This window comes from Solea senegalensis, linkage group LG9 (genome assembly GCF_019176455.1).
Source record: "Solea senegalensis isolate Sse05_10M linkage group LG9, IFAPA_SoseM_1, whole genome shotgun sequence".
NCBI classification, from domain to species: Eukaryota; Metazoa; Chordata; class Actinopteri; order Pleuronectiformes; family Soleidae; genus Solea; species Solea senegalensis.
This window is the reverse complement of record NC_058029.1, coordinates 2,275,130-2,302,484: the sequence shown is the minus strand read 5'-3', so window position 1 is coordinate 2,302,484 and position 27,355 is coordinate 2,275,130. Positions and strand designations below refer to the sequence as shown.

Here is a 27,355-nt window from a genome sequence, read left to right as displayed (position 1 = left end):
TGGAAAAATATTTTTGTGCTTTTCACAGTGTTCAAATTTCAACAAACTCCTTGTGGACATTTAGTCAGATTCACTTCAAATTTGGTCTTCACTCACGCCCCTTTCTAGATTGCTGAAATTGGGATGTTTCATTGGGGATCCAGGTCAGTTTGTGGACAGACCTGATGAAACCTTAAATTAATTATAGCTCAGACACTTGGTGACAGTTAATTTGGTAGGCAAACGTCTGAACCCAGGAAACACAGAAAAGCCTCTTGTTCACATCGTGTATGTTTATCTTTCTACTTTAGCTGCCATCCTATTATAAATACATGTTCCTGTTGTGTTCCTGTGCTGAGACAAATGTTAGATTTGGCTACAAGTTAGAACAAATGTGAACACATATCCTGTGTCGTACCACTGCACACCAAAGACATTGAAGCTAAATATGTAATTGTTGCATTGTGTGATTATGTAATGTGGTTACGTGATACTTTTAGCTCACGTCCTGTGTTGTTGCTGAAGGAGCGAGTCCACACTTCTTGAAAAAGGAAAAAGCTGAAGAAGAAAAGCAGAAGATTATGGGATCAATACAAGTGTTGAAGGTGGAGAGAAGCAAGACATAGGGCCTCCATGGTGGACTTTTGTCCTCAAAGTAACCCACTAAGTGAGAGACGTTGTATGGAATCACACACACGATAAACACAGCTAGAGTTCCCAGGGCCATGCCGATCGCCTTCCGCTTCTGGTTCTGAGGAACCCTGGGGCGTCTGTACAGGATCCAGATGCAGTGCAAGTAGCAGTAAATACAAACTAGAAGAGGCACGAGGCAGAGCACGAAGAAAATTTCAAAACGCACCGGGAGGAGAACCTCGAGCTGCTTCTCTGAGAATTCCCTAAAGCAGATACTGTCTTGAAGACGGGTGGTGTTAGCAGCTAAGTCTGGATGCTCCTGGACGATGATGCTGATGCTGCAATGTGCTCCTGCAATGATCCAAATAACAGCACTGATCACAATTGCATACAAAGGTCTTTGCAGCAGATGATAGGTGATGGGGAACGCGACTCCAATGTAGCGCACCACGCTGACTGCCATCAGCAACAAGGAGCTGGTGTAGATGGTCCAGAAGAAGATAAAAACAGTGAGGCTGCACAGGACGGAGGGCAGATTCCACATCATTTCTGACGCCGCCTCATGCATCTTCAGAGGAAGAAAGATCAAGAAGAGCAGGTCGGACACGGTCAGGTTGAGGAGCAGGATGTCCGTAAGTCGTGGCTTGGAGTGGATCTTGACACTGAAGGCGTAGAGAGCGAGGACGTTGGACGGGAAACCAATCAGGAAGGAGATGATGTAAACTGAGAGAATGATGTCACTGTTCACCTCCGTGTCCATCATTGACCTGAGACAAAACAAGTCAACAAACGAAACATGAAAAGACAGACGTCCAACCATCTGTCCAACCATCCATCCATCCAACCAACCAACCTGAGACAATACAAGTCAACAAACAAAACATGAAAAGACAGACGTCCAACCATCTGTCCATCCATCCACAGTAAATGGTTTGTATTTATACAGAGCTTTTCTCGTCCACAAGAGTTCAAGACATGAACTTACTTCAGTATCGTGGTACAGTTTGTCCACAAGAGTTCAAGACATGAACTTACTTCAGTATCGTGGACGTTTGTCTCTGTTGTTTGCTGTCGTTGCAGCTCCTTTCCTCAAAGACTGATGAGCTGATTGAGTGGAAACAGCAGTCACAGTCAAATCCAGAGGGAAACTCACCTCATCACGCCGAGCATCGTGATTAAAATTACCTTCATATGCAAAGAAGCAGCACATCCTGGATCAGTGTCTGTTCATGACAGACCTTGTCGTACTTTAGGAACTCATGGACGATTACTGAACCAATCCTGTGTATTGTAAATGTGCCTCATTTTGACTGTGAACATTAGATCAGATACTATTGTCACTGTTCAAACATTTACAGTCTTGTCCAAAGTTATTGTAAGGGTGAGGACTATTCCTTTATTTTTGCTGTCAAATGTTTGGGTTTGACATTGAAGGTGAAAATAAGACAAGAGAAAAGTCATTCACATTTTTATTTCCAGGTATTTACATCCAGATATGTTCAACAACTTAGAAGATTAGCCTCGGTTGTGATGGAACAGGAGCACATAGACTTTAGATTTAAATCAATAAATACTTCATATTTATTTGTCATGTTGGTTGGTGTTTCATCAAATGACTTGTTTCACCTCTTCCACTGGACAGCTGTGTTTTCAACATGGTACAGTTCGGTTTGGAATGGTAAAGTCCTGGGTCAGGCTCGTGTTTCCACTGAGAACAGTACCTTTACTTGATAGGCGGGGTGTGGGCGGTGCCCAGTGGCCAGGTAGTGTGACGTCATACCAGTGCGACGACAACGACATTGAGCGCTTTGACGGTGGAACATGCCATGTAGGGCCTTGTCCTTTCATGTTTTCCTCTCTGCCGAGATTCAGCCTCCTGTTATATAATCTTGGATGCTAGTTGTGTTCCATTACCCCCTGCTGGCTCTTGAGGACCTTCATGTCTGTATTTGGCTGTGGTTGATCTCCTTGCGGCCTCTTCATGGTTCTTTTTTTGCCTGTGGGACTCACTGCAGAGTCAATTGTGTTAGTGCCTCATACAACCACACTTCAAAACACCTTTGCTGCCACTATAAAATATTTCAGTGGGTCTGAGACAAACCCTAATTTAAAAAATGAACAATAGTTAACTGTCGTAGCACTTGTTCAATACAATCATAAGATTGAAGCCAGATATGTAACTGTTGCATTATGGACCTACATACAGTATATGATTACTATGGGGTATTTTCAGCTCGAGCTTGTTCCCTGCATTTTAAATCGACTGAGTCCACGCTTCCTGAAAATGGACTTTTTACCTGTGCAGCGGAAAGCTGAAGAAGAAAAGTAGATTATTGGACCAATGCAGGTGTTGAAGACACAGAGAAGCAACGCGTAGTCCCTCCATGGTGGACTGAGGACCTGAATATGCATATGTATGCATAATATGCACTGCATATGACTAATAAAACAAAATAAAATATTTGGGTCATATATTTACACACAATAAATATGTGTGTGTATCTATATCTATATACAGTACACATATAGATATAGATATAGATATATATAATAAATATGTACTTACTTGTGTGTCAGCAGATGTGTTCAGAAGCTCTGTTGTTTGTCTTCAAAGACGACTCGTTTCTATTTAGTGATTTGAAAATGAGCTGAGACAAAATGATCCACACTCAGGCAGAAGCAGCAGGTCACAGTCAAACCCACAGTCAAAGTCACCTCACTATATCATTCTGAGCAGTTAGTTAATATTAACTTTGGATGTTAAAGCAGCAGCACATTCGTCCCACTGTATGAACTCCATTTGACCAGGAGTCTGTGTTTGGCTTCATAGACAACACTTGATTTCTTAAGGTGTTTGTCTCGTCCCACTGTATGAACTCCATTTGACCAGGAGTCTGTGTTTGGCTTCATAGACAACACTTGATTTCTTAAGGTGTTTGTCTGTGTTTTATCTCAGTGATGTTAAAATCGCTGATTTTCTCTATGGACTTTGGTGTGGGAGAGTGAGTGGTTTACAAACCAGTTTCCTGTTGGAAAAGTCTGTCTAACAGTGAGAGAAAGACGATATTGATTCAATAAACTGAGTCTTTTGTTCAGTGTCAAAAATCAGATTTTCCATTGTGTCCATGCTGGAAGCCATTGTGTGTTTGTGTCACTGAAGTCATTCTCAACAAAAGATTTCAAACACTGAAGTCAGAAAAGAACACGTTTGTTGTTGTAGGAGATACTAAAACACCGGCCGCCATTTTGTATTCTAGACACAAACACAAAATGGCTGCCAGCAGGGAATAAAATCTAGATCAGTTTAAGTCTACTATATCTTAAGAACACGTTCACGTCTTTATCTCATTGTTAGACAGACTTTTCCAACAGGAAACTGAAGTTTGTAAACCACTCACTCTCCCACACCAAAGTCCATAGAGAAAATCAGTGATTTTAGCTGGTGAGGACACAGGAGTTGCTGGTCTACTGCTGCCTCGTGTGGTCACTTTGTGTCACTGAGGTCAATCTGAATGAAGGATTTTAAAAGCGGAAATGACAAAATAAGACATTTGGTCTCTATGGACTTTGATGTGGGAGAGTGAGTGGTTTACAAACTTCAGTTTCCTGTTGGAAAACTCTCACAATAATACCACTGTGGGTTTTTTTTTTTTCAGTAGATCAATTGAGACACCCACTACTCCAGTTAAAAGTATATTAAATATGGTTTAAACTGGAGTAGTAGTTATTGTTGTTGTTGTTGAGATCAATATGGAAATGACGACATGTTGCAGCTGGTGTTCTGCACTGAAAAGGAGCTCATTTGAATATCAATGTTGCTAACAAAGAGCTCTGTCATCACTGTTTCTTTCAAACCACAAAAAAAAACAGTTTTACATAAATACACAGGAACATCAGCAGCATTGGTGTCGCACTGTTATCAGCTCTCTCTCGAGTGCTCAGTATTAAAAATGAGTTACGGCCAAATACTGTAACAAAGACGAGTTTCAGCACTTTGGTTAACTGTGATTCAAATAAATGAATTAGACTGGGCTTTCAAATGTTTTAATGGGTATGATATAAACAGCTGTGTTGTACCAATGGTTCAATACAATAACAACATCATATTATGTCATTATTGCATCATGCACATTCATATGTGATTATCATGTGATCATTTTTAGCTCGAGCTTGTTGTCTGCATTTTCAGTCCTGAAGGAGTGAGTCCACATTTCTTGAAAATGGACTTTTCACCCGTGCAGTGGAAAGCTGAAGAAGAAAAGTAGAAGATTATGGGATCAATGCAAGTGTTGAAGACGCAGAGAAGCAAGGTGTAGGGCTTCCATGGTGGACTGTGGCCATGAAAGAAACCCACCAAGTGAGAGACGTTGTATGGAATCACACACACGAGAAACACAGCTAGAGTTCCCAGGGCCATGCCGATCGCCTTCCGCTTCTGGTTCTGAGGAACTCTGGGGCGTCTGTACAGGATCCAGATGCAGTGCAAGTAGCAGTAAATACAAACTAGAAGAGGCACGAGGCAGAGCACGAAGAAGATTTCAACACGCACCGGGAGGAGAACCTCGAGCTGCTTCTCTGAGAATTCCCTAAAGCAGACACTGCCATTAACACGGGTGGTGTTAGCAGCTAAGTCTGGATGCTCCTGGACGATGATGCTGATGCTGCAATGTGCTCCTGCAATGATCCAAATAACAGCACTGATCACGATTGCATACAAAGGTCTTTGCAGCAGATGATAGGCGATGGGGAACGCGACTCCAATGTAGCGCACCACGCTGACTGCCATCAGCAACAAGGAGCTGGTGTAGATGGTCCAGAAGAAGATAAAAACAGTGAGGCTGCACAGGACGGAGGGCAGATTCCACATCATGTCTGACGCCGCCTCATGCATCTTCAGAGGAAGAAAGATCAAGAAGAGCAGGTCGGACATGGTCAGGTTGAGGAGCAGGATGTCCGTGGGTCGTGGCTTGGAGTGGATCTTGACACTGAAGGCGTAGAGAGCGAGGACGTTGGACGGGAAACCAATCAGGAAGGAGATGATGTAAACTGAGAGAATGATGTCGTTGTTCACCTCCGTGTCCATCATTGACCTGAGACAAAACAAGTCGACAAACACATGAAAAGACAGACGTCCAACCATCTGTCCATCCGTCCAACCAACCTGAGACAAAACAAGTCAACAAACAACACATGAAAAGACAGGCATCCAACCATCTGTCCATCCATCCACCTGTCTGTCCATCCATCCAACATCCTTCCACCCTTATATCCTATCCGTCTGTCCATCATCTATTATTCATCCATTCATTCAAACCTGTAGGTGGTTGGTTTCGTGTTGAATATCATACCAGTTCAAAATAACGGTGGCTAAAATAAATGTTCTTATCTCCACCAACCTTTAAAAAAACTGTCAGGCCTGAGTCATTTGGTGTCTGATGTCATTTTTACTAAGAAGTTTTAAAAATGATGTGTCAAGGAATTAGTGACCAAGGCGACCAGTGCCGGTAATAATGCGCTAACATCATGTACTGTGAGCCACTGTTCTTCCATTTGTGTTGTTTTCTCCTTAAATTCCTGGATAATAGTAATAGTAATAAATGTATTTGTATAGCACTTTTTTATTTTTTATTGACAGAGGGCACACGGTGGTGTAGTGGTTAGCACTCTCGCCTTGCAGCGAGAAGACCCGGGTTTGAGCCCCGGTTGGAACAAGGGCCTTTCTGCATGGAGTTTGCATGTTCTCCCTGTGTGTGCGTGGGTTTTCTCCGCGTTCTCCGGCTTCCTCCCACAGTCCAAAAACATGCAATGTGTGGATTAGGTAAATTGTCCAAATTGGACAAATTGAGTGAGTGTGAGAGTGAATGGCTGTTTGTTTCTATCTGTGTGTGTGTGTGTGTGTGGCCCTGCGATGGACTGGCGAACTGTCCAGGATGTACCCCCAGGGTACATCCATGTACCCCTGTCCAGGATGTACCCCATCTACCTCTGTGTCCAGAGGTAGATGATGACTGACTGACTTTTAATGACAGTCCACTCTGTTCAGCCTCTGAAAATACACATGAAAAGACAGACATCCAACCAACCTGAGACAAAACAAGTCATGCTTTGACGGTGAACTCTCAGTTTTGAGCGAGAAGATTATTCACTGAGTTATTTTCTTATAATCCTGCATTCCATTTAAATTGCCACTCGGAAGTTGGAACTGGGTTCCAAGTTCACCGTTTCAAAAAAAACTGTTTATTTTTTTTTAGTTTCCAAAAAAATATTTCACATGTGGCCCTGATCCACGTCTGTGAATTACACTTCTGAACTTCTGCTTCACTTTTATTTTTCACCACTTGCTGAATGTGAGGTTTAAATTACGGAAGAAAAAAATATTTGAGTTCTGACTTTATTCTCAGAATTCTGACTTTAGACTCAGAACTCAAATATTTGTTCCTCTGTTGCCCTAATCCACTTCTGTACTAAATAATTTTCAAAAATTCACAGTGAGTGTTAAGTCATGTGTTAAGACCAGATACTGTAACACACATTTGTATGTGTTATTATTTTTATTTCATCAACCGACATTTTTGGTCGTTTGTTTGTTAAAAAAAAAGAAAAAAAAAAAGTTTCATAAACAAAGGTTGTTCAGAAAAGAACAGAGTACTGCTTAATCCGCTGTTTTTCCATGGTCCGTGAAGGCATCGTGACCCGGATGTTAATGTGTCGTTCTACGGTGAAGGGAGGTCACCGCTCCGCCGCGCGTCAGGTCTGCTTGTTTTTCCTTATTATTACTAATTAACCCTCGTTGTAAAGTATTTTTAATGGATTGTGTTGTTCAATGTTCGTCACCGCCGACGTTGCCCGTGTCTACGGAGCCACAGCGCAGTTTCCCGCTCACGGAGAGTCAGGACCGGCGAAATAGCATGTAGCATCGGCTAGCTAACGCTGATCAGAAGCGGAAGTTCATGTTTTTATTTTGTCTTTAAATTTACTCGTCTTTCAGAACTTCATTGATTTGTGTTTTTTATTGTTTTGCTCGTGTTCCTGTGTCATCTGCTGTATAATAGTATCAAGTAATCCCAAAAAAATAATAATTCAGTTTTATTTGTATTGCCCCGAGTCACATCATACATCAGTGGTAAGCAGTTTGTGGCTCGTGGGCGAAATCTGTCCCGCCAGCATCAGCAACTGGCCCAACAGATGATTTAACAAATCTGATCTTAAATCAATGTTATAGTTAACGACAACTAATGAAATAATGAAAACTGAAATTGAAAAATAAATTTTTCAAATAAAACTAGAGGTTGAAAAAACCCAGCAATAACTAACTGTAACTGAATTGTGTGTTTACAAAACTTGTTTTTGTCTTTGTAAATTAATTTCATATATAATCTTTTTGAGCTCCTATGAAAGTGTATTTATTTTCTCTCTAAAGTAAAGGAAATGTCTAAAATGTCAATATTTAACAGAGGAGTCTGATATATTTAGCGACAGCTCTGCCGGCAACTCCGCCCATGTTGAGGAGGAATCATGGAAAACAACGTGACTGATACCAAACTGAATCGAGTTAGAAGTGTATATTAGTTCCTCTGTGTTTTGATAATGTTTGTTTTGCAGGATGACACTTTTAAACTGTTATGTCGACTGCGCCTGTTGAGGAGGTCAAAACCAGCAAAACTCCACGATCGGTTTGTGTTGAAGTGCTATGTCGAACTTCACTAACCACGTGCGCCTTTCTGGTGACAACGCACGGGGAGGAGCGGGAAACTTTAAGAGGAAAAACATACAGTTCTCAGAGAGAAAGCGATTTCTCGAAGGTAAACACAAGAACAACCAGCACGGCGGATGGTCCAGACTTGACTACACTCCACGCCACAATGGAGCGTGCTCAGATCGACCGGCACCACCTGCTGCTACCACACAGAGGAGGGGTTTAGCACATGCAGGTTCCAGGCCTTCAGGCTCTGCACACAGCCTGCTGCCTTCCTCTTCTCTCAGTGTGAACACAACAGCAGCTGCAGCAGGCCCCTCCACATCCTCCTCGTCCTCTGCAGCAATCCCAACAAAATACCTGGCTTTTGACTGTGAGATGGTGGGTGCAGGACCTAAAGGACACATCAGCCAGCTGGCACGCTGCAGTATCGTGTCCTATGACGGAGACGTTGTTTACGACAAGTTCATCCACCCCTCCATGCCTGTCACTGACTACCGCACCCGATGGAGTGGCATCCGACGCAGTGATCTCGTCAATGCCACGCCTTACACGGAGGCTCGGAAGGAGGTGAGCAGACCATTGTGATGGCTCCATAACACCATATTTTTGTTTATTTTATTGATTTAATAGGAACTCTACGTCGATATGTCTCACATCAGTGTCACACCACTTTTTCACTTGTTAAAGATGGAATGCAAAATTCACTTCTATGGGAATTAACATTAATTTATGGGAATAAATCGGAATAAACTGGACATTTTCAAAGTTGAAGGTTGGGAACGTACATATAGTTGAAGAAGTAAGTAAGAAAAAATATTGTACCATAATCTTGGCTAAAACAATCAATGTTGACTAGAATATTTCTTACAGCTCCCTTCAAAATGTCAAATGAAAGTATTTTTCCCAGAATCTTCTCGAGCCTGGTTTGTGCATGTTCTGCATTTTGCCAAATACTTTCAGGCTTCTTCCTGAACCTCAGTGTCCTAAGTGTTCCCTTCTGTCTGTTGCGAGATCTGAGGCCCTCACACTTGTCGCCTCCATCCTCCTCCAAACCCCACCAGCATCAGCTGCCGCTAAGCACGACTGTGTCGTCATTCGAGAACGTGTGCTCAAAAGTTCGCAACAGGCTCACGACTGAGCGAGTGGAGAAATGAGCGGCAGTACGGACAAACCTCAGTCTCTCTGAGCCTCTGACACAGAGCCGTCCTCAACGAGGTCGGTCACTGACACAGAAGAGGACGAGGAGTCAGAACACCAAGGACACTGAGGTTCAGGAAGAAGCCTGAAAGTGTTTGGCAAAAGGCAGAACATGCAGAAACCAGGCTTGAAAAGCTTTGGGAAAAAATGTTCGACATGTTGAATGGACCTTTTTTCAGGGATTGCAAACAAAATAAATAACCCTTTAAATCATAAAAATAACTCAAAGGTTTCCTGCTATGGTGCATGTACGTTGTCACTCTTGTCCATAAAATGAAAGTGTGAGAGTGTCCTTCATCAAGCAAGCAGCCGTGTGAGTGAGTGGAAGTCTCCTCTGTTGGTGTTTTACATTAATGGTGTTACATTGGCAGATCCTCAAGCTGCTGATGGGGAAGGTGGTGATTGGCCACGCCGTCCACAATGACTTCAAGGTCCTCGGCTACTCTCATCCCAAGGCCTTGACCAGAGACACGTCACGGATCCCTCTGCTCAACCTGAAGGCCGGCTTTGCTGAGAGCGAGTGTGCGTCACTGAAGAGACTCACCAAAGCCATTTTTAACCGTGACATCCAGGTTAGACGTGCAGCTCGTCTCCTTTTAAACGTTCAGTATTTAAACAGACATCTGGGGAACTTTATTCATCCCTGTGGGGGAAATTTGTCGCAAGTTGACTGTCGACCCTGACGCACCTTTATCTCACCCTTTCACCTCTGATGTTACACAGACCTGCCTCTGCTCCTCTGGTCTACGCTGCCTCGTGTGGTCACATTCGCTGAGGTCAATGAAGAAAGGATTTTAAAAGCCGAATTCAAGACATGTGGTGACGGAAGCAGTGGATCAACAACTCCTGTGTGCTGTGATGTTAAAATCACTGGCTACTGCTCGAGACTCCACTCATCGAGCCACCATGGAGCTGTACAAGGTGGTGGAGGAGGAGTGGGAGGGGACACTCGCCTCCAAACCGCAGGGCAGATAACGAGTGGTGCGACGGTGCCGGCCCAGGTCGTGTGAACATGAGCGTGGGTGAACGAACCGCGTTCTACGTGACCGTGGCTGACCCTTCTTTATCATCCCAGGGATTTTAAGTGTCCTTGACCTCGTGTGGAGAAAGACCACAGCAACACCTGAACTCATGAGCAGCTGGACAAAGCTCCACCAGCTGTCTGCAGGTAAAACTCTGACATTATCCCGGGAGAAGGAGGAGGACATAAACCACTGCTGGATCACACACTTTGCCTTGACCTTTTATCATTATTGTTGTTATTCTAACAGTTAACAGGGCTGTCACTTCAAAATTAAAAAAAAAAAAAAAAATCAAGATTGCATACATTTCAACATGACAGTTTTTATTTTTTAGGGTTGCAGTTAATTTAATTATTTTCATCACAGATTACTAAACTGTCAACTCATCAGTTTGAGTGTGGGTTTTTAATTATTACCCTAATATAGAATTAGATTTGTGTCAATATTTTCAAACAACTCTTTAAGAAGAAAATGAAATAGCAATTTAATCAATCAATATTGTATTTTATCGTTTGAAAATACTCTTGTTCTTTGCACCCCCTGATTTGTTTTTTGCGTTGTGGTTCTTTTGTTTGTGGGCGGGTCTTAGGAAGCTGTCTGAGTTCCAGACAGACAGCGACTCCAAGCCTGTGACATTTTCCCACAAACGAAAAACCACTGTGCAAGTGTATTTTCAAACAATAAAATACAATATTTTTAAATAATTAAATCGACTTTTGACTTACCTTTTAAAAAGTGTTCAAATCTAATTCCAGACCCTCACTGCCACGGGAATAATACACATCGTGTGTAACATCGTGTTCATATGTCACATCTGTACAAAATGTGTGTTTTCGTCATCTTATGTGTTGTCGAGACAAAGTTATGATTAATTTTTACGTCGCATGTTTAAAAAAAGAAAGAAAGAAAAGAAACGAGAGTTGTGTTTATTGTTCAGAAGTGTCACAAAATAGACAGTTTTTATTCTATTTTTGTTCATAACAACAAGCCAAGTGAACTTTGAGCTGTGACGTGTTTCACAAATTACACCAATTCAGTCCGATTTTTAAGATTTTGAGTACCTTTTTTTTACTCTGGTGTGTTTATAAATAGAAATTTCATGAGATTGTCTATAGGCTGATAAACAGATAAACAGGATTTTAAAAGTCCATTTTTAATTCAATGCAAACCGTTTTTATGCCCCACAAAAAAAAAAAAGAGTGACAGCCCTCATAGGTTACTTCTCTCTCAGGAAATGGTTGAATAGTTGAAATGGTGCTCCTGCCACCAGGGGGCAGTCATGTATTCACTCATGCAATGAAAAGCTCACCAGTGCAACAGCAGCTGTGAAAGCAAACACCAAAGGTCACATTTTTATTGTGTTTTTTTGACATTTTATACAGAGACTGGACCTCATGGTCGCTCACGCTGTTCCACTGAACTGTGTCTGAGCGTCACCATGACGACAGATGCAACAAAAACAGTACCTGACTTTTGTTTATAGTTGTAGTTCAACATTAAAAATAACTTCCTCTCTGAAACACTGTCACTGCTCAGTCAAATACCAGCCATACAAGTCTGCGGGTGATATGTCTTATAAATAATAATCTGTGTATCACATGTTTGACTTTATGTCCTGATATAAGAGATATATGTGGATATAAAGCTGCACACGGGCTGTTTCTCTGGACTCATGAACAGTAAAAATACACTCTAAACTTCACTGTAAATACACTTTAAATACACTGTAAATACACTCTTAAATACTGTACTTCTTTTAAGAAAAGCTGTAGCTCACCAACATTCAGTCTGATCGATTTATTTTTGAACAACATGCACCGCTCGCTCAGTCAGCCCACTTCTTTGGCATTTTTCAAAATCAGGCAGTGGGTGGAGTTAGAAGAGCGGGTTTGGTCGTGTTGAAGTCACAGTAGGTGGAGCTTCAGCTACAGGTCCGGCTGCAGGTTTGGTTTGGCTGCAGGTCCGGCTGCAGGTGTGGCTGCAGGTGCGGCTGTAGGACATCAGTACAGACCTCCTGCGGTGCCGATGTTGACGGTGATGTTGGTGTAGAGCGGCAGATATGTTCTTGAGATGATATGGTACTGAGCCGTGTTCATCCCGTCATACTTCCACGTCTCATTCGTCTTAGACAACAGCTTTAATCTTTTAATAGAAAGCAGCGTTTAAAGTTGTATGGATATTATATGTAGATTATATCTATATATGGTGACACAAGACAAGATCTGCTCTGCATTGATAACCATCGTATAATAAATATGATGGTTGATGATGGTATTAAATACATTTGTCAAATACACTAAATATTGTATGTTATTGTTTAAAGAAAATACATGGATTCCACAAAAATGGGCTTTTAAAAAAAGGCTAATTGTTTGTTTTAAAGCAGAATACGTGCCCCAAATTAATCTGATTACACCAACAGAAATAATCTGTATACATTCCCTAGAATAATCTGGTTGTGCCCATTGAAATAATCTCAAATTGTTTGTTCTAAATGACTGAAATGATCAAAAGTATTCTGATTGCAGCCACTGAAGTAATCTGATTGCAGCTACTGAAGTAATCTGTTTTCATCCAGCAAGGTAATTTTAAATACACTAGAATAATCTGATTGTGTCCATTAAAATTATTGCATTACATAAATGTGCATAATCCCAATAATCTGACTGCACCAACTGCAGAAGTCTGATTTAATCTGTTTTATTTTCGATTACCATGCTGGATGAAAACCAATTACCTAGGCAGTTAAAATCAGATTATTTCAGTGGGCACAATCAAATTATTCTAGGGAATGTATTCAGTTTACTTGGTGTAATCAGATTATTTTGGTGTATGTGTTCAGATTAATTTGCTGAATGAAAACTGATTATTTATGCAGTTAAAGTCAGATTACAGCAAGTGCAAGCAGACAATTTTTTTCTGAATCAGATTAATTTTGTGGCTTTAATCAGATTATTTGAGCATATCTAATTCAGTTCTTTTAGTGTATATAATGAGATTTGGTGTATTTGACAAATGTATTCACTATAATAAATATGATGATTATCAAACCAGGAGAAGTTATTCCAGATACTTTATCATGATGTGATGGTTCCTTATGTCATGTCACCATATATAGACGTAGATGTATTTCACAGACGAACACGTATGAATGTCACCTCTCTGGATTATCTTCGTTTCCTTTGTCCTTCCTGTGTTTGATCATCTTGTAGCGGCCGATCCGCAATGATGGACGGCTGAGGCTCATCCCTGCCAGACTCACCCTGTCACAAACACAAGCACACGTCAGTTTCAGGACCCATGGGTAAACGGATTTGAGCTTTTTTACTTGATAAAATCTGTGTCTCTTTAAGTCTACGATATGTTGTCACCTTGTGTCACTGAAGTAAATCTAAATTAAAAATTTTAAAAGCCAAAATGACAAAAATAAGACATTAGAAATTAGTGATGGAGGCAGCATGGATCAACAACTCCTGTGTGCTGTGATGTTTAAAACACTGATTTTCTCTATGGGCTTTGGTGTGGGAGAGTGAGTGGTTTCCTGTTGCAAAAGTCTGTCTAACAGTGAGATAAAGACGTGAACATGTTCTTAAGACATCGTAGACCCAAACTGACGCAGATTTGATCACGTGCAGTAGCTAAAATTATTTTTTTCTTGTATGTGTGTTTCTTTAATAAGGAGAGGGGATGAATGTCGTTGTAAAAGATCCGTCTTTCTAACAGTTGAAGCTCTCATGGTTCTGAGTGTCCTCTCACCTGAGCCCGATATCGTCGTCCTCACCCCCCCAGCCCCAGTAGTTGTTGGGGAAACCGTTAATTTTGAAGTAGTGCAGTGGAGTCATGGCTGACACGCCTCCAAAGTACGTGTCATAGGGAAGACTGTACAAAAAAAAACATGTGAGAGGAGTGACATGTGGAGATCAAACGTTTTCAGCGATGACGTACTTGTAGCCAAACTTGTCCATGGCGATGGCTGCGTGTTTGGGGTTGGAGTCGCATGCATACAGGTTTCGATCGTCCAGAGGAACCAGGTCCACGTCGTGGAAGAAGAGACAGTCCCAGTCTTTGTCCTTCATGGCTTCACTGAAGCCCACGTTCATCAGCTTGGCTCGGTTAAACGTGTAGTTTCCGGCCTGCGGTGAAAATAACACACACGTTTACACTCAATCAGTTAATTCATTCATCTTCATTCATTCATTTTTTATAAATAAATAAAACAAGTTTTTCTGATTTTTACAGAAACTAGAAAATATTCACATTTAAGAAGCTGAAACTGGTTTTATTAAAAAAGCTACTGATCAGAATAGTTGCCGTTGACAAAGAGAGAAGTGACACGTGTGGATTTTCCAGTTTTACCTGATGAATGACATAAATCCCATAGTTGAGCTGCTGTCGCTGCAGGAAAGGGTGGAGGTAGTAGAGCAGGAACTTGAGGTGATGTTCTCGGCCTCTGAAGGGAATGATGACGGCGGTTCGATGCCGGGCCTCACAGTCTGGAGGCTTGTAATGTCCTCCTTTCACCACCAGGGGATTCTTCCTCTGCACATAATCCAGACTTGGCGGCGATAAGAACCTGACACGGATCGGTCCAACTGTGAGCAGAAACCACATGTACTTTTGTGACCGCAGAACCCAAGAGGATTAGCTTCACGTGTGAATATGAATTCTGAGGGAAAACAACTAAAGGTTCTGAGATTAAGTCAAAATCTCATGAGATCTGACTGGAAAAAAACTCAATTCAGTTGAGGAAAACAAGTCAGAATTCTGAGGAAAAGGTGGGAATTCCGAGATTAAAGTCAAAATTCTGAGATTAAAGAACACTTTTAAAAAATCGAATTCTGGGGGGGAAAAGTTCAGAATATACAAAAAAAAGTCTGAGATTTCTGAGAAGAAAGTAAGAATTCTGAGGAATCGGTGGGAATTCTGAGATTAAAGTCAAAATTCTGAGATTAAAGAATTCTGGGGAAAAAAAGTCTGAATTAAAGCTAGAACTACGAGAAAAAAGGGAAACCTGAGATTAAAGAATCCTGAGATCTATCTCACAGTTCTGACTTTGAAGAATTGTGTGTGTGTGTGTGCACGTGTCGTCATGTTGACAATATGGTATGTTCCAGTTGTCGTCGGAACTTGTCATTTCCAAGATAAGGCGGCGTTCCTTTAAGTGGAGTGTCTGCTCCAGAGCAGCCTCACTTACCCTGAAATGGGATCCCATCCCATGATGGTTGCCACTCACATCTTTTACTGTTAATAAATTCACTTCTGTCTTCTTTGTTTTCACAGGATGGTCGGTGTTCGTCTGTGTGCACATGTTGCTCACACATGTTGATCACCTGTGTTTGTGTGAAATCTCTGTCCAGCTATAATCCATGTTCTGTCGAGTGTCTGGGATGTAAAATCGTTGTATCGCCGCCACTCTCCTGCTGCCTCATGTGAGGTGTTTATGTAACTTTGGTGAATTTGAATGAACAATTTTTAAACACAGAAGTTGCCACGTTGAACATTATTGTTCGCAGGTTTTGTGTTTGATGATGTATATATTTTCCAACAGGAGACTGAAGTTTGTAAACCACTCACTCTGCCACACCAAACCCCATAGAGAAAATCAGTTATTTAACATTATAGAACACAGGAGTTGTTGATCCACTGTTGCCTCCATCACTAAATTCAAATGTCTTATTTTTGTCATTTCAGCTTTTAAAATATTTAATTTAGACATACTTCAGTGACACAAAGTGACCACACGAGGCAGCAGTAGACCAGCAGCTCCTGTGTCCCCGTGAGCTAAAATCACTAATTTTCTCTATGTGGTTTGGTGTGGGAGAGTGTGTGGTTTACAAATTTCAGTTTCCTGTTGGAAAACTGTCATTATTATTATTACCCCTGTGTTTTTTCTCTTCAGCCCACGACTCCAGTTAAAAGCATCGTGTTGTAAATTACAGTCACTGAAATCAGCAGCAGGTATGGAAATAATGACACTGCACTGCCATTTGAATATCTTTGTTGCAAACAAAGGCTAATATTTGTCTGTCTCTGTGGCCTGTGGAGATGCATTCCAACCCATCTTGTTGAGCTTGTATCGAAATATGTGTAGCATGTGTTTTTTTTACCTTGATAAACCAGTTTGACTGAAACTCCTGAAGGAAAAAATGGTCAATATTTGTACCAGTGCAGACACATTTTTCACCCCTTCCACAATAAAACATTTCACTGACAACAGTTTCACACAGACACACGTTAACAACGGTAAACAGCGTTTGTGTCGCTTTGATAACTGATCACTCTCCTACACCAAAGTCCATAGAGAAAATCAGTGATTTCAGCTTGCTGGGACACAGGAGCTGCTGTTCCACTGCTGCCTCATGTGGTCACTTTGTGTCATGGAAGTATGTCTAAATTAAATATTTTATAAGCCGAAAAATAAGACATTTGACATTAGTGATGGAGGCAGCAGTGGACCAACAACTCATGCTGTGATGTTAAAATCACTGATTTTCTCTATGGGGTTTGGTGTGGCAGAGTGAGTGGTAACTTCAGTTTCCTGTCGGAAAAGTCTGTCTAACAGTGAGATAAAGACACAAATACATTCTTAAAGACATCGTAGACTTAGACCGACATGTATAAAGGACTAAATATGAATATGGAGTTATATTTGTTTCTCTTAAATTGCTGATAATCGTGTAAATATTTATATTATAATATATCTGTCAGCAGCACATTTATGCAGATTTTTTATGCCTTGTTTGTGATGTGTCACAAAGTATAAATTGGTATCATAAATGTAATAAAATCACAGTATTCTTGGGTGCACGGTGACAGGGAGGGAGGACAGAGTAATCACCTATGAGAGGGGACATCATGGGGCAGTAGGACAGAACCGGTCCACCTGTGTGATCCCGGGGGACGTGGGGCAGGTTGGCGTACACGTCTTCTCCATCTCCTTGGCAGAAGATGTTGAAGGCGTTCTTCAGCCACTCCTTGTGTTCCTTGCAGGACAGTAGAGCCGTGACCAGCAGCTGGATGAGCAGGAACAAGAAAATGTAACGCCACTTCGGCTGGATCTTAATCATGATGCTTTCAGGAAAGCTGACGTGCGCACATGTGTCCATAGGAGTCTTCAGTCGCCTGGACCTTCACTCACTTCTTCTTCTTCACCAGAGGCAGAAGTCAAACTGCTGCGGCTGCACTTTTTCCTCTGAATGTAAGTCACAGTGACTGTAGTTTTTAAATCAAATCATTTTTACCTGAATATGAAAAAAAAATCAACAGCAAGGATAGGAAAAATTTAAAAAAAAATTACAAATTCCATCTGGCAGATATCTCCACAGTTGGTCCAGTTCTTCCTTGTCATGGGAGAATAAAAGTTGTCCAACATCATGTAGTTTCACCACCACTGGATTCTAACCATTCTCCTGTGGTGTCTCACTGACTCTCACTTTACTGAGGGTCACAGCTTCTACTGAGAGACAGGGGGAGTGGCCATGTGCCTGTGTGTGTGTGTGTGAGAGGACATTTTGGCTGGTATTCATGTTCTGTAGCTTCTAACAAAAGCTTTTTGAGGGTTTAAGTCTTGGTTTGGGTTAGACATCTAGTTGTAATGGTTTGGGTAACAGTCATTATGTCCCCACTATGAATGCTGCACAAACATATGTGTGTGTGAGATCATCATCTCACTGTTAGACTTTTTTCCAATAGGAAACTGAAGTGTGTAAACCACTCACTCTCCCACATCAAACCTCACAGAGAAAATCAGTGATTTTAACATCACAGGAGTTGTTAATCCACTGCTGCCTCCATCACTACGTTCAAATGTCTTATTTTAGAGAATATGGCATTTAAAATCCTTTGTTCAGATTTACATTAGTGACAAAAAAATAAACAGAGGCGAGTAGAGCCGGTGGAAATGCGCCAAAAGTGACCACATGAGGCAGCAGTAGACCAGCAGCTCCTGTGTTTCTTTATGGACTTTGGTGTGGGAGAGTGAGTGGTTTAAAAACTTAAGTTTCATTTTGGAAAAGTGTTTCTAATAGTGAGATAAAGACGTGATCTTTGATGTAATGGAACGCAGCATTAATGTCAACACTCTTTTTGTTTTAGTGATTTCCAAAAGTCGTAATACATGTTGTTCGTTGATGTACATTTGGATATGGATAACCCACTGTTCCCCATCATCTATGGCTGTTTTGAAATAAATAAATAATAAATATTTATAATTTTAAATGACGCGACATGAACATTTCTTTACAGTTCGGCCTGCGATTGTGGAAAATTCTGAGCTGCACTTAAACGCCTCACCCAGTGTCTCGTTAGCTCGCGGCGGCTACAGACTAACCGCCGTCAATATCATCAAAAAATATAAGAAAAAGGACAGAGCGGGTTTAAACTTTACAGTGTGCAGAGCTGGACTGTGTCCGTGCCCGAAGGTTTGGTCATTTTGGTCGCAGATGAGGAAAAAGAAGAAGGTGGCTTTTATACAACATTAGCATCAGTTAGCTTGACCGGCATGTTTACGGCAGGTGTGTCCGCGGAGGAGCAGAAGGAGCTCGCGACGCGGCTCTGCGGCTTCCTGTCCCGGTACACACACCGACTCACCGACTCCTACATCATCGTGAGTGTCACTCTCAACAACTGACACTGCTGCTGCCCCTTTGTTTGTTTTCTTTTCTTCAACAGTCACGCGACCATTTGGCGTCCGATTCGGCGTTAAGGGGAAAGTTGAGGGGAAACTTAACGTTGACCGTTCATTTCAGGCATTTGAAAAGACATTTAAACGTTGTCTGAACTCCTGCGAAAAGGGACATTTCACTGCTTTTTCTGCATCTGGACCACATTAGACCTGGTCTATACCTAGACTTGTCAAACCTGGACTGTATTGTCCCAGAGAGGCTGTAGATTATTGAAAACACTGTTTCTCATTTGTGGAATATGTATATAATATGTATTTCTGATTACTATGGTGCAGTGGATGTGTTGTTTCCCCGCAGGAGTTCTTCACTGAGGACCTGTGGCACACATTGCCCAGCAGGTGGCAGCAGGCGCTACAGGACCTGTCCTACCCACAGATCGCAGATCTCTTACTGGACGCTACGCATGGAGACAGGAGGTGAAGGCTTATCAATAAATCTGTGTCTATGTTTGAGTTTATATCCTGATGTATGTGGATATGAAGCTGCACACAGGTTGTTTCTCTGGACTCATGAGAAGTTTGAGAGTGACACTACACTGTATATACACTGTTTCTGATGTGTATTACATGATCTAAAACCTGCTTTTCTAGGTTTCTAAAAGTGAGGGTCACATGAGTTATTTTATCCATCACATCCATCAACAGAGTTACTGCCAAACAATGACCTATTCTATATATCCACTAAGACAGTGGTTCACAACCTTTTTTCCTTTGTCTTTTGCTGGTCATCCCCCCTGAGTGAGCCTGTGTTTTTACAGATATCCCACCATGTGGCCGCTGTCACTGTTGGCTTTCCGTGCCACTGCTCACGCCCTGGCCTTTCCCAGGGACTGCAGGCAGGAGCGAGGAGGAGGAGGAGGAGGCGGCAGTGGCAGTGGCGGCTCACCAGTACCACAAGAGTTCCAGGAAAACCAGAGTCAGAGTTCACTGCTCGGCCACATCTTCAGGAAACACGTCAAACCCAAGAAACAGCATGAGATCCGCAGGCTGGGCGCGGTACGCCACCACTTTTGTTGCCCATACCATCTCTCATCAATGTCTATTAGATGGTTTCTGTTTTCTTCTCCAGCTGGTAAAACAACTGTGTGACCAGACGGACTGCAGCAGAGTGGTGGACGTCGGCTCTGGACAGGTATGGTCCCAATTTATCACCACGGCTCCGTATGATTGTTGTGAAACTACACAAGACGGCGGTTTCTTCTCTGCAGGCGTGTCCACAATGGAGAGTGACAATATTATAATATATACATATGGTGACTTGCAGCCAGCCCTCCCGTCGTGTCTCAAAATGATCCCGCGGCATCACAGACACAATGGGGGCGGAGTGATACGACAAATGACATCAAGCGTGAACACAGGATAATTTAAATCATTTATTAACAACGTGAATTCAACAATAACCAGTAAAAGTGTAAAAAGAAGAGAAGTCATAGAGTTATGTAGCAGTCACTAAACATGACCTCTGACCTCCAATAACATGATCATAAAGGAGGACATTTCCAGAAAGTGAGGACTTTCAGAAAGTGAGGACATTTCCACCACTGAATAAGGTCACATGACTGATGCTACAAACACGTCTATAGCTCTATAGTTGGTGCGAGTTGAATTTTGAGGACGTTTTTCCTCCATATGAGGACAGAAAAGTTGTCTGCGTTGACGGAATTGTTATGGTTACGGGAGAGGAGACCTCCTGTGCTTTGCTACACGCTCACAACATAGTTTACACACCGTGATCAAGTGCTGTCACATGATCGGAAACTGAAGTGAGGCTGCACATCGTTAAACGTGACTTCTCTGCTCCAAACAGGGTCACCTGACTCGCTTCCTCTCCTTTGGGCTGGGTCTGTCTGTGACCGCCATGGAGGCGGATCACACCCTGGTTGCCATGGCGTCCAGGTTTGATGGACAGTTGCTGTGGGCCCTGGAGAAGGAGAAGCAGAAAAAAGTGAGTGTCAAAAAAACAAAAGAATTCCTGACTTTTTAGAAGGAAAATGTTAAAGGAATATGATGTGTTTCCACCCACTGCAGTGAATGTTGGGAGTTTGTTCACTGAAATAAGAATTAGATGACGAGACTGAGAAGTTAACGTGTCTCTGGAATACTTACTCAGGTTGTGTGATTTTGCTCTGAGTAAGATGTCCGAGTTCAGTAGGCGTTCCCATGTGTGGGAGTTCCCACTACAAATGGCACACAGCATTAGCTTGTTGATAGTCCAGCAAACGCGGTACGATGCTCACGTTTTCCTTACGAAACATTCAGCAGCTCAGTCGTTGTGTACGGATGACAAAACAACATAAATACAACGTAAACCTCTTTCTTCTACGTAGAATGGTGCGTCTCTGCTCCCAGGATCACAATCCTCTCCCCGCCATGTGTCTGCTTGGGTAAACCCCAAGGCATCATGGGAGGCTTTCATTAAGCAGCTGACTACACCGGATTGTTCCAGCGAAGTTCCTCCTCTATCTGGATCCAGCAAAAAAAACCTGCGGGGCTCTGGGCGTCATCGGGGTCGTTCCCACGATGTACAGGCCTCTCCGCCTCACAGCTCCAAGGACTCTGATGCTACAAGCAAAGTTGAGTCAGAGGAACGATCATCTACCTGCTGTCCGTCCATCCCTGTCCAGCCTGTCTGTGAGCAGGTCATTTGTCCTGACGACACTGCCCTGCAAGCCAACCAAGACTTTGTCCTGACCGGTCTCCATGCCTGCGGCGATCTCAGCGCCACCCTCCTCCGCCACTTTGTCAGCTGTCCGCATGTTCGCGGTATCACCTCTGTGGCGTGCTGCTACATGAAAATCACCACCAGAGAAAACCCCACCCCTCCAGGGCTGGTGGAATCCCCTGCTCCCTTGACACTGTGTCAAGAATCGGATCCCTCCGAGTTTGGCTACCCGATGAGCTCCTGGGTGCGGGGACTGTCAGGACACCAGCTGTCTTATAAGGCACGGGAGGGGGCGTGTCACGCTGTGGAGGATTATGTGCGTAGGCTGCGGGAGGAGAGCGAGCTGCTGAGGACACACTGCTACCGGGCGATGCTGGAGACTTTCATCAGGGATACGAGGCCAGAACTACGTCGAGCAGGAATCCAGACGATAAAGAAAGCTCACATGTTACCCTTCACAGAGTGAGTACAACTGCAGCTGGCATGCATTTTACCGCAACACCACGCTCGTATACTGTACACCTGATCTTAGCCCTTAACTATAGGTACAGGCCTTACCTCTAATCTTAGCTCCTACCTGTAATTTTAGCCCCCACATTTAACCTTTAACCCACCTCTTGTTTTAGGCCTTCCTCTAATTTGAACCCCTACATCTAATCTTAGTCCCTACCTCTAGTTTAGTCCTTACCCCACTCCTATCCCCTACCTCTAATCTTACACCTCCATTTTTAATTTTAAACCCTACCTCTAATATAATCCCCTCCTTCTAGTTGTAGGCCTTCTGCTAATTTTTGCCCCTATATCTAATCTTAGGCCCTACCTGTAATTAAAGCCCCACCTTTAATGTTTGTGTTAGTTACCTCTCTTACCTCTAATCTTAGGCCTCACCTGTAGCCTGAGCCCCTACCTCTAGTTTTAGGCCTTCTGCTAATTTTAACCAATCTTAGCCTCAAACCTCTCATTTTAGACCATATCTCTAATCTATGCAACCACCTATAAATGTATGTATCTCTAATCTTAGGCTCCATTTAACTTATGCCTCTCTCTCTAATTTAGGCCTTAACTTAAATCTTAACCCAAACTTTTATCACTCTAATTCTAGCCCCTAACGTCAATCATAGACTGAGATAAACAAAGGCTAACATTTGGTCCGTCTATGTCTGTGTTTGGTCTCAGGTACGCCCGCCTGGGTCTGGCCCGTGTTGGCCTCCCTCCAGACATGGACCTGGACCCGGAGCGGGTGGAGACCATGCTTAAGCAGCAGGTCAGGGTGGTGGTGTACTTCAGTCTGACCCTGCTGCTGGCTCCTGTGGTGGAGACACTGGTGCTGCTGGACAGGATCATCTACCTGCAGGAGAACGGTGAGAAAACATACTCGAGTATCTGTCTACTGTATGCACCTGTAGGGGGCAGTGTTATCATCTGCAGTTTCATCACACATTGTATCTTCATCAAATAATCACAATGTTTTCCGGTCGTATTGCGATTAATTTTGCAGTTGGACGGTTGTCCTGCGACGCATCGTGTGCAAAAGCATAAACAAAAAACCAAAGAGTTCTCTGTTGACTCAGATTTGATTTTCTCCAAGTACCACCAGAGGGAGCTCATGTACCACAGTTTGAGAACCATGGCTTTACAGGATCTTAAATGATTGTATCCAGTTCCAATTAATGTTGATATTTCCTGTTGTTTACAAGGATACAGGATAGGGCCGTTGATGCCTTATGACAATTATTATATTTTATCGACTCTAATGAAACCCTGGTGGCCTCCGCAGGTCTGGACAGTCGTCTAGTCGCTCTGTTCGACCCAGACTTCTCCCCCAGGAACTTTGTGCTGGTCGCTCTGAAGCCTCGAGAATAAAGAGGTCGAGTCCTTCACTCTGAGAGTGGACACTCTGGACTCTCTGGAGTCTGAGAGTGGACGCTGTGGACTCTGAATAGACACTCTGGATTCTGAGACTCTGGCGTCTGAGAGCAGACGCTCTGGACTCTGAGTGGACACTCTGGACGCTCTATGGCTTTACACTGGACTGGACTTTCCTCCTGCATTATGTCACTTTGATCTAAACGTATAAATATTGACAGTTGATTTAATAATTAGTGTTTACATCCAGAATCACAGCTTCACTGTCGGCAGTTGAGGGGAAACTTAACTCACAATGTTTTTCGGTGACCTTTTTAAACGGCAGAGGGTGCTGTTATTTACATGAACTGCTTTTAAAATGACTCAAAAACGTTCATTTTACTTTCTTTTTTTAAACGTGAAAAACCTCCACACGCTACTTTCAGATTCTTTTGTCGGAATTGTTTGCTCAGGTTTTCACAAAACACAACAGCTCTGCTGGACAACCTGAGAACTATACTCTAGAGTGATTTTAAAATTTGAATTATCACTGACTAGATGAGTTACACCGTGTGGTCATTTTAAATAAAAAAGTGCTTTAATGCAACTTTGTGACTTTGGGGCCAATTTTTTTTATTGTTGAAGCACCTCTGTTCCTCCAGGACGATCTTTGCACGGGCTGTACTAGGTGTACTGTGTGCCACTACGGAGATTAGCTACCCTGTGCTGCTCATGCGCAGCTCTGTAATGAAGACACTGTCTCTGTGAACTCAAAGTAAAGTGGTGTCTGATTTACCTCCTCTTTAAAGAGCCTAAGGTACAACATTAGGCTATGGATGGCAACCTCCCTCCTTGCCCCAGCAGAATTGTCCAGTGAATAAGAAAAAGAATCTCAACAAATACTAATGTTTGACCACTGGAAAAGCATCTAGTGTTGTGTAAAATGATTTCTTGTACTCTCAATCATTAGCTGTTGTCAATGAAATGAGTCAGAATTTACTCACCAAGCCGCAAAGCTATACCTACTAACACCATGAATCATTTCTGAATCATAGTAAATCTGACAAACTGGGCTTGCAGTAACCATTTTTAAACACCAGAGGCTTCTGTTGTACATGTTTTATCATTGTTTGTATTTTCAAACTGCAAACCTTTTGTTATAATAATAATAATGATAATGATAAGAATGGATTTATTCATATACACTGCCTGGCCAAAAAAAAGGTCTCCACCTGGATTTATCTAAGCAAATAGGTAAGGGGTGGCTGCAGTTGGTCAGGTCTAGGTTCAGCAACATTATGTGCCCAAAGAATGAGGTCAGCTGACTACCTGAATATAATGAATGACCAGATTATTCCATCAAAGCATTTTTTTTTCTTTCCTGATGACATGGGCATATTCCAAGATGACAATGCCAGGATTCATCAGGCTCACATTGTGAAAGAGTGGTTCAGAGAGCATGAGACATCATTTTCACACATGGATTGGCCACCACAGGGTCCAGACCCCCATTGAGAATCTTTGGAATGTGCTTGAGAAGGCTTTGCTCAGTGGCCCGACTCTCCCATCATCAATACAAGATCTTAGTGAAAAATAAATGCAACACTGGATGGAAATAAATCTTGTGACACTGCAGTAGCTTATAGAAACAATGCCACAGTGAATGAGTGCCGTAATCAAAGCTAAAGGCACTCCAACCATGTGACCCTTTTATTTAGGTGGCAACCTTTTTTTTGGCCAGGCAGTGTATATTTTTCTGATTCAAAAAAACAGTTTCCACACTGAAAAAAATATTTTCCCTGCACTTATTTTTACATTTCTGTTAATCCACGTAAAAACACAATCCCTCACTTTTCAAAATAAGTCTCCACATCTGATAGTCCACGTTAAAACACAATCCCTCACTTTTCAAAATAAACATATCCACATCTGTTAATCCATGTTAAAACAAAAATCCCTCACTTTTCAAAGTAAAAGTCCCCAGCTCTGTTAATCCATGATAAAACTCTCACTTGATTCACTTGATTTTGTTCTTTATCTCAGAATGAATCTTTTTATGTTTCTATCAGGAGCAGGGTCGGTTCTACTGAGGCAGCCATTCTGGACCAGCATATTTTTACAGTAGCCCACAGAGGACAAACTCAACATGTTTCGAGTTATGATGCCAAATGAAGGCTACGCAGGTTCAACAACACGAGAAGAGTGAGGTGAGGAATCACTCAGAGTGAAGAATAGAAGTTTGTTTAGTAAAATATGAATTGTTTGGTGAGTGCAAACTATATTCATTGGAAAAATTCATAAAGTGACAAAAAAGGGAAGGCACAAGTCATTATTTTTAATCAGTCATTTATTGACATGTTTGAGTTAAGATTTCTGAAGCTGAAGCTCAGAGCTGTGATTGGTCGACGATCACAGCTTAAAACGCCCGTCTCTCAATTGGCCACAGACAGTAACAGTTGGAGCATAATCTTTGAACCTGGGGTTGCGGCACATGATAATCTGAGAGATCAAGAAGAAGAACTCCTCGAAGCTCACCCTGCCGTCCATATTCTTGTCCAGATCGTCCATGATGTACCCGATACGGGTAGAGTTCCAGCTGTTCTGTAAGACAAACACAGAGAAACAAACATCTGAACTCGACCGGACGGAACCACGTTACATTTCCATTGCTGTCAAATCAGCTACCCCTGAGGGATGGGGGGGGATTCACTCCCAGTTCCAACGTCTGAGTATGTATATGGGACGCAGCATTAACATTAGTAATTTACAAAGGCTCTATCCAAATGCTAGTAAAACACCGCTTAATTTAAAAGTGACAGAACCTTTTTTGGGAAAAAAATCTATTTATATTTATGATATTTTAAATCCATGTTTCCCAAATGATGGGACGTGGCCTAAACATGAGAGTAGTCTCCGACAATCTCACCTTTGTGTTGAAGAATCACCATCAAACAGAATTTGGAAAAATTTAAACTGGATTTCGTGGAAATGGAGCCTCCTTGATGGCGCTAACGAGGTTCACTTCACCCACCTCAGCAAACACTTACTGTCACATACTGGCTCAGCTCGGTTTGAATCAGTTTCTTCAGCTCCAGAAAGTCCAGCTTGTAATGGTCACCATAGTGGGAGGCGTATTTGAAGAACATATCGGTCATCGTGTCCATGGCTATCTCCAGTTTGCTCAGTCCGAAACACGTTGTGGGTTCAACTGTGCACATTTTGACGTATGTCTGTGGAGTGTAAGAGAGTGAGATAAAATGAAAATGGCGAGAGATACTATTTCAACCCAAACAATTTGAAAGAGCTTGTTTTACCTGAACATTTAAAAAAAAAATTCAATATCAATTTAAAACAATGAAATGAGCCCTTCGAGGTCAGTAAAAGTTAAGGTTTTTGCAAATGTTTTGAAAATCCTCACAATAAACCTGGGATTTATCGACTCACCGCTGAGAAGCTGCCGAAGATGAAGCAGAGACAATGAAGAAGAGTTGACTTCTCTGTCCTCGTCTCCTCACATTTATATGCCTGTCTCTGCTGATAAAATCGGGCCTCTGTCTCTCTGTCATCAAGAGATGATCAGATTTAAAAGATTAGTTCATTTTCTTTGCAAACAATTACAAAAAAATGTTGTCAAA

At 42.2% G+C, this 27,355-nt stretch overlaps 6 protein-coding genes across 8 annotated transcripts; 2 read left to right on the top strand and 4 right to left on the bottom strand.

The window, feature by feature from the left end:
• Positions 1-475: 475 nt before the first annotated feature.
• Positions 476-3,253, bottom strand: LOC122774662 (free fatty acid receptor 3-like). The gene is made up of 2 exons (XM_044034126.1): positions 3,179-3,253; positions 476-1,379 (listed from the first exon to the last, which is right to left on the bottom strand). The coding sequence occupies exon 2, from the start codon at positions 1,373-1,375 to the stop codon at positions 476-478; it is 900 nt and encodes a 299-aa protein (XP_043890061.1). The 5' UTR covers positions 1,376-1,379; positions 3,179-3,253.
• A 1,518-nt stretch (positions 3,254-4,771) lies between these two features.
• Positions 4,772-5,698, bottom strand: LOC122775183 (free fatty acid receptor 2-like). Its single transcript, XM_044034978.1, has one exon. It carries the CDS (start codon positions 5,696-5,698, stop codon positions 4,772-4,774), a length of 927 nt encoding a protein of 308 aa, XP_043890913.1.
• A 1,983-nt stretch (positions 5,699-7,681) lies between these two features.
• isg20l2 (interferon stimulated exonuclease gene 20-like 2) lies at positions 7,682-12,050 on the top strand. The gene is made up of 3 exons (XM_044033520.1): positions 7,682-8,878; positions 9,880-10,096; positions 10,395-12,050. Exons 1-3 carry the CDS (start codon positions 8,303-8,305, stop codon positions 10,481-10,483), a joined length of 882 nt encoding a protein of 293 aa, XP_043889455.1. The 5' UTR covers positions 7,682-8,302; the 3' UTR covers positions 10,484-12,050.
• A 480-nt stretch (positions 12,051-12,530) lies between these two features.
• LOC122774357 (beta-1,4-galactosyltransferase 3-like) lies at positions 12,531-17,758 on the bottom strand. Its single transcript, XM_044033518.1, has 6 exons — positions 17,369-17,758; positions 14,887-15,122; positions 14,476-14,663; positions 14,287-14,409; positions 13,689-13,793; positions 12,531-12,672 (listed from the first exon to the last, which is right to left on the bottom strand). The coding sequence occupies exons 1-6, from the start codon at positions 17,634-17,636 to the stop codon at positions 12,531-12,533; spliced, it is 1,062 nt and encodes a 353-aa protein (XP_043889453.1). The 5' UTR covers positions 17,637-17,758.
• Positions 17,645-26,069, top strand: mettl25b (methyltransferase like 25B). Of its 3 annotated transcripts, none has more exons than XM_044033517.1 (8): positions 17,645-17,728; positions 19,512-19,630; positions 19,972-20,209; positions 20,283-20,345; positions 21,021-21,158; positions 21,541-22,337; positions 23,052-23,236; positions 23,653-24,335. In XM_044033517.1, the coding sequence occupies exons 3-8, from the start codon at positions 19,982-19,984 to the stop codon at positions 23,736-23,738; spliced, it is 1,497 nt and encodes a 498-aa protein (XP_043889452.1). In that variant the 5' UTR covers positions 17,645-17,728; positions 19,512-19,630; positions 19,972-19,981; the 3' UTR covers positions 23,739-24,335. The 3 variants fall into 3 exon arrangements, with proteins under 3 accessions (XP_043889452.1, XP_043889451.1, XP_043889449.1); XM_044033516.1 differs by lacking the exons at positions 17,645-17,728; positions 23,653-24,335 and adding exons at positions 18,810-19,135; positions 25,790-26,069; XM_044033514.1 differs by lacking the exon at positions 17,645-17,728 and adding an exon at positions 18,810-19,135.
• LOC122774358 (protein S100-A1-like) lies at positions 26,060-27,251 on the bottom strand. The gene is made up of 3 exons (XM_044033519.1): positions 27,165-27,251; positions 26,768-26,950; positions 26,060-26,321 (listed from the first exon to the last, which is right to left on the bottom strand). The coding sequence occupies exons 2-3, from the start codon at positions 26,936-26,938 to the stop codon at positions 26,130-26,132; spliced, it is 363 nt and encodes a 120-aa protein (XP_043889454.1). The 5' UTR covers positions 26,939-26,950; positions 27,165-27,251; the 3' UTR covers positions 26,060-26,129.
• Between the last annotated feature and the right edge of the window lie 104 nt (positions 27,252-27,355).